The sequence below is a fragment of the Gossypium hirsutum genome, chromosome D01 (genome assembly GCF_007990345.1).
Source record: "Gossypium hirsutum isolate 1008001.06 chromosome D01, Gossypium_hirsutum_v2.1, whole genome shotgun sequence".
In the NCBI taxonomy this organism is placed as follows: Eukaryota; Viridiplantae; Streptophyta; class Magnoliopsida; order Malvales; family Malvaceae; genus Gossypium; species Gossypium hirsutum.
The window spans coordinates 28432110-28443546 of NC_053437.1; the positions used below are offsets into that span (position 1 = coordinate 28432110).

Sequence of the window (11437 nt, forward strand, 5' to 3'; positions counted from 1 at the left end):
TGGGTCACACGGCCAAACCACATGCTAGTGTGCTATGCTGTGTTGAGCATACTGACTTGCACAATTTTAAAGATATAGTGGACACACGGCCGTGTCACCTAGCCCTGTGTCACACACAGCTGAGACACACGCCCGTGTCTCTGCCCTTGTGGACAAAAATAGGTAATTTCTAAGTCACATTTCTCAGCTAATTTGGTACCAATCTAAACACAACAATTTGCACATCAACAAGCCATAACAAGACATTCGAATCAAGCTAAAATTAAGTCTTAAACATGTATTATCACAACATACAACCAATATACCCTATAACATGTCAACCAAATATACTATTTCAAACCAATCATCAATATACCTATAAGTTTTCCATCCTTCAACCATATCAAACACACATTAAATATATTAAGACCACATATATAAAACACATTAAAATATATCAAACACAAGTCATTCAAATGGCTTGTCTTAACAAAACATTTATATACCAACATTGGCCAAATTATCCTATACATGCCATTATAACCGAAATTAATTTACTTAAAGTACAAAAAGAGCCGATGGATAGTGTGAAATAGCTCTGACCAGCTTCTAACCCAAATGAGCTTCCGAATTACTATAAAACATGAAAAATAATACAGAGTAAGCATTTAAGCTTAGTAAGTTCGTATAACAAAAAATTTAACTTACCATACATCCATACAATAGGTAAGTAAACATAACATATCTCAATCAATTTGGCCAAAAGTCTAAACACATGATCACCAACATATTAGCCATGAAAATCACATATAAAATCCAACACACATGGTTGAATTCATCAAATATTCATATTTCATGCATATATTGGCAATAGTTCATATTAAACTCATATGATTTCATAACAGAATTGTGCCCGTTGAACCATTTAGAATGCCGTTGGATACACGAGTAGTACACACGAGGTGTACTAAACTGTAATCCGTCAATTCATATTCATGTATGCTCCTCCGAGCTGTAAACGGAAAGCTCCTCCGAGCTGAATAATAGGAAGTTCATGTGAGCTAAATAACGGGAAGCTCATGCGAGCTGTATAACGGGAAGCTCATACGAGCTGTGGCGTGTCTGCAACACATGCAGGACCAAACCAAATCGGTAACCCTAATGACATGTCATTTGTATCCTACGAATTTCATAAGGTTCACACGGGACTCGATAATCGTCGAATATACAACCAGTATTTATTCGTGTAATTAAATTGTACAATTCACAAGCAATAATTCAATTTAAAACATATTAATGTACAATTTAATTACAATAACTTACCTCGACGAGTTTATGTAGATACGAATGCAACTAATCTGATATTTTTCCTTTGCCTCGATCTAACTCCGTACTAGGTCTAACCGAATCTATACGAATAAATTTAACTCAATTAAATATAATTCATATTCAATTTAGTCCAACACACATTTTTTGGAAAAATTACTATTTTTCCCTATACTTTTAATTTATTACAATTTAGTCCCTAGGTTTGGAAAATGACTTTCATGCAATTTAATCCTTACTCAAGCCTAGTAAATTTTTATACATATTAATAGCAACCGACATAATTCACAATTTCACAATTTTACCATAAATTTATCATCTGTTTCAATTTATTCCCTAATTGATAATTTCATCAAAATTCTCTTTACAAAAGTTATTTATCTAACAACAACTTTTCATTTTTTTTATCATAAAGCTTCAAAATTCAAGCATACTCATCAATATAAAAACCTTAATACTTTATCAATTTTGCAAATTAATCCCCGAGCTAGCTAGATTAAGCTACTACGATCTCGGAAACATAGAAATCATCAAAAACGGGACAAAATACATACCTAATTAAGCAAAACAAGCTTGCTAATATCTCAATCTACCATGGTTAGGTTTTCTCTCTTTTTTTTTATTTGGTGGTAGATGATGATAATAGATTTTTTAATTTTATTTAATATCACTTTAATTGATAATTTCTAAAATTAACCTTAATGTTTCATGAAATTTCCAATGATGACTATTCATGCCTAACCACTAAGCATTTTAATGGTCTATTTACTATATAAGGACCTCCAATTTAAAATTCTATAGCTATTTAATACCTTTAGCTATTAGAACTCAACTTTTGCACTTAATGCAATTTAGTCCTTTTCATCAAATTAGGTATGTAAACGAAAAATGTCTTAACAAAATTTTTATACTATATTTCTATCATATAGTAGAAAATAAAATAATAATAATAAATTTTTTCCGACTTTAGATTTGTGGTCCCAAAATCACTGTTCCGATTTTACTAAAAACGGACTGTTACAAGACATCATTAGCTAACTAGTTATTTTTCACTACAATATCTTTTTAAAAACATTATGATTTGAAAAATAAAAGATTTTTTTTGGAACTTTCTAGCAATGTTAATGATTTGAACTAAATCATTATGAGAATTAAATGAGTCAAACAAAATTATTGGGACTGAATCCTCAAATTACATGGACAGAAAACCATAAATTAAACTAACAGAAACTGTTTATCGGGTCAGTTTTCTCATAGGCCCCATTTTGGGTCCAATTAAGCCCAAGCCAAATTTCAGCCCAGGAGCATATATGTGCCTTTTTTTTTTTGAATTTATTTATTAATTTGTTTGATTCAAATCAAATATCCATGGAAGCTGCTTATGGCGCCACCGTTCTTCTTCATCCGTTTAAACCCCAAAATCCAGTGTTTTTAACAAAAGCCAAGCTACCTGTTAAGGCCAAATGCCCATCTTTAAAAAAAGTCAATTGCTCCATCTCCAGCATTTCAACTAATAAAGAGATGGTTCTCGCTGAAGATTGGCCTCATCTTCTCAAGCTCTCCATCGGGTCTGGAAATTTCTTGTTGGGTCAAGCAATTCACGCTTTTTTAATAAAATCCAACTCTTCAAATGATGTTTTTCAAGGAAATAATCTTATCAATTTTTATACTAAATTCAACGAACTGCATGATGCCCGAAAGGTGTTTGATGAAATTCCTGTTAGAAACACAATCACTTGGACTACTTTAATTAAAGGGCATTTAAACAATGGAGACTCCGAATCCGTGTTTAGTATCGCTCATGATATGTGTTTCTCTGGTGAGAAGTTCAACGAACATACTTGTTCGGTGATTTTACAAGCGTGTAGCGAGGAAGAAGACTTGATTCGAGGTGAGCAAATCCATGGTTTTGTTATAAAAAGTGGGATTGAAGGGAATGCTTTTGTGGGTACTTCTTTGATTTCCTTGTATTCAACGACTGGTTTCTTAAATGAAGCGGAAAATGTTTTTAACAACATTAGCGTCAAGGATGTTCAGTGTTTGAATTACATGATTTTGGAGTATGGAAAGGCTGGGTTTATGGAGAAAGCTTTTCAGGCTTTTGTTGATGTGTTAAGCTCAGATTTGGAGCCAACCGATTATACTTTTACTAATATAATAAGCACATTTAGTGAAAATGTAGGCATTGAGGAAGGGAGACAGTTGCATGGGCTTGCTGTCAAGTATGGAGTCATCAATGTGACCTCTTTAGGGAATGCTCTGATTACTATGTATGGGAAGCTTGGAATGGTTGAAGACAGTGAGAGAATGTTTCATTCTTTGAGTGAGAGGAATTTGATTTCTTGGACTGCGCTTATATCGGGGTATGTAAGAAATGGTTGCAGTGAAAAGGCTGCTGATATATTCTTGGAATTACTTTACCATGGAATTTACTGTGATCCAAGTTGTTTAGTAACTGTGCTCGATGGCTGCTCAGAGTGCAGAAACTTGGATTTGGGAGTTCAGCTCCATGGATTTGTGATTAAGAGTGGTTATCTGTGTGATGCCAATATTGTGACTGCATTAGTAGATATGTATTCCAAATCCGATAACCTAAAGTCTGCAAAAATAGTTTTCGATGGTTTCTCTAGTAAAAGTATTGCTTTGTTTAATGCTATTCTTGTTGGATTCATAAAAACAAATAGAGATGATGATGATGAAGATGCTATGGTTTTGTTTCGTCAGTTGAGATTTGCTGGTATAAAGCCTGATTTAGTCACTTTCTCAAGGCTTCTTAGTTTATCTGCTAATCAAGCTTGTTTAGTAAAAGGGGAAACTCTTCATGCTTACACCATCAAAACGGGGTTTGAATCCAGTTTAATGGTGAGTAATGCTTTGATCACCATGTATGCTAAATGTGGCAGCATCAAAGGGGCTTGTCAAACATTTGATGGTATGCATTGTCGTGATTCAGTTTCGTGGAATGCCATGGTTTCTGCGTATTCCATTCATGGTCAAGGTAAAGCAGCACTTCGGCTCTTCAAAGAGATTAAAGGAGAAGGTTTTGCAGTTGATGAGTTTACCGTATTGGCTATCCTTCAAGCTTGTTGTTACACAGGGTTATGGCACGATGGGATACGCATATTCAATGAAATGGAATCAAGTTACAAGATCAACCCGTTAATTGAGCATTATGCTTGTATGGTTGATCTTTTAGGGAGGGCAGGGTGCTTGTCTGAAGCCATGAATCTTATTAGCAACAGCCGTTTTCGGGATTCGCCTTTGCTATGGAGGACATTGGTGAATGTTTGTAAGTTACAAGGGGATATAGATTTTGCCATGTTAGCTTCAAAAAACTTGCTAGACTTGTCGCCTGAAGAAGCTGGTTCCTACATACTTGTTTCGAACACGTATGCTGGATCTGGAATGTTAGATGAGGCGCTGAAAGTCAGGACAGCCATGAATGACTTGAAGTTAAGTAAGCAAGCAGGTTGTAGTTGGATTGAAATTGATAATAAGGTCCATTGTTTTGTGGCAAGTGACAAGGATCATCCAGAAAGTAGTGACATTTATGCAAATTTGGATCAGTTAATGGATGAAATCAAGTGGAAGAATTGTGATATCAATGATCCTCATTCGATTGGTGAAATTGTATAGGTATGGATAAATTTACAACATTGCTTAACTAATAAATTCATGGTGTTTTCTAACTTTTTGAACATTTCTTTGCCAGTAGTTGAAGTTAGAATTAGGTTGTGAAATCAGCTTTCAGAAAATGGTTTTTGAAAAGAATAATATATATTTCTTTTTATGTTTGGACGATTCTATATAAAATATTTTTCATTAATTTGATAAATTTTTTTAAAATCAATTTTTGAAATCTGTTTCCATAAAACAAATACTGCATAAATTATATTTATTACAAAATATTTTAAAAGCATTTTCCTTAACCATCAAATTTTAATTTATAATAAGATAATATTTTAGACTGAAATAATAATCAATATATGATTAAAACTTAATTCGAACTTACATATATTATAAATATAAGAGCAGATAGTAGCATATTAGAGTTGGAAAGGATAAATAAAATTATGTAGGTTTTAAACAAATAATCGTATTTATATTATTAAAATATTTATAAATTGCAATATATATGTATAATTAAAATAGTAACATAATTTTTCAATAAAAGATTAAGAATATTACTTAAAATTATTATTAGTGTTAAGTTTATTGTTAAAATAAAAATTTAATATTAAATAATTTTATTAAAATAATCAATTATATATAATTTATTATATGATTAAATCTAAATATGCATGTTTAATAATAATGAAAATTATAATATTTGAGATTAATATTGTAATATTTAGAAATTAAAATTAAAATTTTATTATCAATATAAGGGTAGATATATTTTTTTGTACTTATGTTTGAGGTAAAATTAGTGCAAAATGTCAATTTTGGAAAACAATTTTGAAACATAGACCAGTTTTAATTTTTTTTAGCAGAATAAGTTGATTTTGCTATGGTGGCGTCCGAGGGGTGAAACGCTGCTTCCTGTAGGAATTATTTTCCGTTGACATGGCAAACCAATATGGAAGAAGTGCACATTCTACGAGGGGTGAATCATGACAAACCTATATGGAAAAAGTGCACCTTCTTCTTCTTCTTTTTCTTCTTCTTTGATTGAGACATGATAAAATCTGAGATGAATCTTGATTTTAAGAAAAAAACATTTCTTAGTTTTCTCAAGAATTCCAAGCATAAATTTTTAGTAAAACGCAGGAAGCATTTTTTAATTTCGTGTAATTATGTTTGATTTTTTTCCAACATTTTTAAACATGTTTTATATCGATGGTAGATGTTTCCTATAAAATGGAGATGATATGGAAAGATTTTTTGGAGTTAAGATAACCTTTGTGGAGAAAATTTACTTATCGGTGGTAGATGTTTCCTATAAAATGGAAATGATATGGAAAGATCTTTCGGAGTTAAGATAACCTTTGTGGAGAAAATTTTCATGTTGAGGAAAAGAGTGTTGATGTTACAATATTAAGTTGTTTTTATGCATTTTTTAAAATAAAGTTTGTAGTTGTTGCAGCATAATTTTGATACTCACCCTAGTAGACTAATTTGTTTCAAGTAAGTAAATAATTACTTGTCAATGTACTTTATTTATAATATTTATCTTTATTTGACGATATATAGGCAAGTGGTTCGAGTTTGTCAACATTTCCTATTAATATGTATCCCACTTTTGGTCAGGAATAGGAAGCAAAGTCCAATAACACGTTTGTGCGATGGTTTCACAATGTTGTTGGAAAGCTTGTACCAGAGGATGCCAAAATCATCAATGGAAAGGCATTCATCTCTTGGAGCCTTTAATTGCAATTTTGGCATACCTCGAGGTTAGTTAGTAACCTAAGCCACGACATTCTATTAGCGCATTTGATTTCGACATCGATATGCTGATGTCTTATGCTCCAAACCCTTATATACATATTCCATCAAGTTATATGGGAAGGCATTTTGTAAGCAATATTAATTTGAACATAGGGTTGCCGAAAACGAATGATGTTCTCCTGACCCCTTACATCGGCTAAGTGACTTCCAATTTGGTATATGATTCATTAACTCGGGTGATATTGAATGCCAAATACAAAGTGATGAAACCAGTGATTAACTATTAGAGAGAGCGAGCCCAATGGTTCTAAAATTGCATTATTTTTTGAATCGAAGGCCATTCTAGATGTACTAAAAGGGAGTGATTCTGATCATGAACTTCCCAACAACGTTGGAGGGATGAATGAAAATTTTAGCATCCTATATGCTTAATGTTGACATTGAAGCTCAGAAGATTGGGGCATACAAGTTTTAAAAATTTCGACGATTTATGTGTCGGGATGGATTTTCCACCAAAGATGTTCTTTTTGCAATAAAGTTGTACAACACAAAGTAGCCAGATAATTTCAAAGTTACGAAATCTTGTTAGAATAAATACGAGGCGAAGTGCGTAAAATGTTATGATAGATGTCCTTAGAAAATCATGACATCATTGAGGAAGAAGACGAGATTGTGGATGATAAAGAAATATAACAACTCACATACTTGTATTGTTGGAAGTATTTCATAGGATCATCCGAAATTGGATTTTGTCCTTATCTCTTACATTGTATTACCATTGGTGAAAGCGAATCCTAAGATTCTCGTGGTAGTTTTGATTGTTGATATCCACAGTCAATATGATTACACTGTATACTACTACAAAGAAATGGTTGCAAAACAAAAGGAAATGGATAAAATGTACGGTGGGATGGAGAAATCATATAATGAGATGTGGTAGTGGTTGAGTGTACTGAATCAGTACGTCCTAAGTACCATCATCGATTGACAAATAGAACTTGTGTACAACAGAGATCGAATGGTTTCAAGCAAAAGACATTTCCTTCGGTTTTTTTGGACATTCAAGCCACGCATTAATGCATTCCAGTATTGTAAGTCATTCGTCCAAATAGACGGTACATTCATGTACAAAAGATATGAGCATCACCTACTGTTAGTAGTTGCATAAGACAGTAATTGAAACATCCTATGAATAGCATTTGCAATTGTTGAACAGGAATCCGCGAATGCTTGAGGTTTCTTATTGAATAACCTGAGAAGGAATGTCATACCGCAAGATAGGAGATGCATCATTTTTAATAGAGCAACTAGCATACAAGTTGCGATCGATTAAAATGAAAGCCTTTGTGTAAGACCCCTTAACCGGCCCGATCATCGGGTCTGAGCTATAGGGTGCCACATTCGTTGACGGAGCAACTTCAGCTAAACTTAGTACGATTTAACCATTCTAGCATGCCAACAAGTATAAAACACCTTCTTGATATGTTGTATAATCATTTTCGGGTCTTATACAAGCTTACAAAGCTCTTTTGCTAACCTGAGGTTGATTAAGACTTAATTGAAAATTTTTCAAAACTCACGGGCTGACATCGCAATATCATGGCTATCACGTCATGACCTCATCAATCAGTAAGTGTCGTGGCGACTTCAGAAAACTCAAGGTCGCAACACCACTCACTTTCAATTTAAGTCATGACATAGGAACTTGTTGTCGCGATATTACCCCTTGTTTTGGAAAAAAATCATTATGGAACACATTCAATACTTCCTACCAAAACATTTTAACATACATATGTTCATTCCAATTCAACAATATCATGCAATTTGGGTACATAAGGCTTACTAAACTTCTTTAGATCAAAGAATTCAAATGGCATTTGAAACATATTCATGAACTTGACATAACTGTGCCATTTTCCAACTTTAACATACCAAGTTACCACATTTTTCAAGTTTAAACACATAAGGCCTATGCGAATTTTGAAATAAAAAATTAAAATTGCAATAAACATGATAAAAAAACTAGGCATAAATTATACCAATTACCAACATTAACATACAAAACATAACCTTAGCCCACAAATACAATATTGGCATTCACGTTGGGATGATCATTTACATAGAAAAAGACCCTATATACATGCCACAACATTAGGTACCAAAATGAACATACTTCTACTATCTTGATGATAGTGTGGTATCCGCGCTGATCCTTCTTTGTGGGTTCCGCAAACTAAGGATCTACACATAAGAAAAACAATGACAGGTAAGTATATAATGCTTAGTAAGTTCAAATGAAATTTACAACTCTTACCTTGGTCATAGGTGAACATGTTGACTACCAAAGGTTTAGGCATATATATTTAGCTAGAACATGGCACTTAATGTCACAACAAAATGAGCATAAGAAGCATAGATGTCTATATATATTAAACATTATAAACATAACCCAAAACATCATTAATTTGTACCAATTCACATAAGTTCATCACAATTTCATATAATTTCATTAAGCTACTAGTCCATGCCAATACAATTTTAGTCACATACTTTTATAGCTTATCAAATCCGGTTCATTTTCATTTTTCGTTTTCAAAGTTCAGTTTTAACATTTCGCCCAATGGAACCCTGGTAAAATGGGCTCAGACATGTGGGGTGAACTACCCCACACCAAAGTAGCTCATTTGAGCATAAACTACACCATACCAAAGCACTAAAGTGCAAAGCCCGTAAGCATCAAATGTATGTACACATACAAATACATCTCTCAAAACCATAAGCTATGACTATCACATACAAATACACCACACTAGGGTCTCCAAAGAGACAATGAATACTCGATCCACAACAAATGCTAGATCACAAATTAATGTATCATAATTTTCACATTGTTAGTATCTTGTAACAAGTGCGCATATGACCCTATTCGCATACCAATTGTATCCTATCATTTTACTAAGTTCACATTAGCATCAATCATCTATATTTGCAAAACCATAAGCTATGACTATCACATATCAATTTTCGAGTTCATCGATCAAGTCTGACATGAATCACACATACAATTAGTGATACATTTAAGTTCTCTTATCATTATTCTAGTTACCAATGAATAGATATAGCATCATTCACTTATCACAACTCATCTCAATTTATTTATGTTCCTAGCCAAGTATGCCAATTTCCACCAAAGTCTTAACATAAGTTTAAACATAATTAAAATGGAATTAAATACAAGCATACCTATCAAACAAGGAAGGGTAGTAAGTTCCATAAGAACTTACCTTTCAAAACACAAAACGAGTAGATTTCTCAGGGACTATTCCACAATTTTTACCTTTCCAATATTAGCTTCACTTTTATCCAAATCTTGTTTTATACAAATATATATGCATACCAAATCAATATCATATATTAACACACATTAGGCATTAAATGGCTCACAACAACAATGCAATGAGATGCATGATCCTAATCAATCCCTTTTTTTATCACACACATATTTTTTACTTTATTCAATTTAGTCCCTAGACTTAGGATAAACATATTTTTCGATTCCTAGCTTCAGATCAAAATCTAATTTCACATTCATTTATTAGGGACCCTATATTTTCTATTCATAGCATAATTTTATGACATATTTTCCATTTATTCAATTTGGACCCTAATGTTACAAATGTAACAAATAAGTTTATTTAACTTTACAATTTAGTTCTTTTCATGATTTAATCTCTATATCTATCAATTTCAAGCCTATTTCATTAATTTATCAACAATAGAAAGTTTCTAAAAACTCAAAAATTGAGAAAATTGATAAATGGGCTAGCTAAATCAGACTCCCAATATCACAAATCTATAAAAATTATAAGAAAATGACTTGGTCTTCTCACCAAATTGGTGGTCGAATGTTAAAGCTCAATCATGGATGTTTTTTTCTTGGTTTTTCTTCTTCAATGGACGATGAAGTGAGAGATGATGATGGTTTTCATCTTTTTCCACTTTCTTTAATATTTATACTTGAATTAGGCCTTAATTAATCTAGTTTAATTAACTTAATCAAGATTTAATTATACCAATCTTAATACTAATTAATCTAAGTGGGATCTCACATCATCATCCATTAACTCATAATTAAAAATGGTTATTAACCATTTTGTCCCATTGGTTAATTGCTATCTTGGTCTTCAAGCCTTTTGTTAATTAAACTCAATACAATTAGACTTTTACAATTTAGTCACTGAGCTTTAGCTAGCTATCTTATCGACTACATTATTTGACCATTCTTTATTATATTATCATATTAACTCCATAAATATTCCTATTTTATATTTATGGACTTGGTTTACGAAAATGGGTCCCCAAAATTACATTTTTCGGTACCACTGAAAATCAGGCCATTACACTTTGGAATCGCACACTTCATAGATATTGTATAAGGAACATTAGGGGCCAATTACATGGGAATGTTCCACAAAGATGAGGAGCATCAAAAAATTATTAACACGAGTACATAGTAATGTTATTTTCTATATCATTTTTTAATATTTATAGTTTCAATCCATTTGGTAACATCATATTTACTTTGATAGGGTACGAACTTGTACATTATTGATTTCATTAAATGGTAGAGAATATAAAGGCAATAAACATTCATGGTTTTGGATACCTAAAAGACAATGTACTTAATCATATGGCGGAGGTCTATGATACGATCATATGGCAACAAACCTAGTAGAATGTATAT

The 11437-nt window shown here is 32.4% G+C and overlaps 1 protein-coding gene across 2 annotated transcripts; it reads left to right on the forward strand.

The window, feature by feature from the left end:
* The first annotated feature begins 2670 nt into the window (after nucleotides 1-2670).
* On the forward strand, nucleotides 2671-6418 carry LOC107921277 (pentatricopeptide repeat-containing protein At2g33680). Of its 2 annotated transcripts, none has more exons than XM_041086508.1 (2): nucleotides 2671-4941; nucleotides 5796-6418. In XM_041086508.1, the coding sequence occupies exon 1, from the start codon at nucleotides 2674-2676 to the stop codon at nucleotides 4939-4941; it is 2268 nt and encodes a 755-aa protein (XP_040942442.1). In that variant the 5' UTR covers nucleotides 2671-2673; the 3' UTR covers nucleotides 5796-6418. The 2 variants fall into 2 exon arrangements, with proteins under 2 accessions (XP_040942442.1, XP_016706639.2); XM_016851150.2 differs by having other exon boundaries at nucleotides 5799-6418.
* Nucleotides 6419-11437: the final 5019 nt, after the last annotated feature.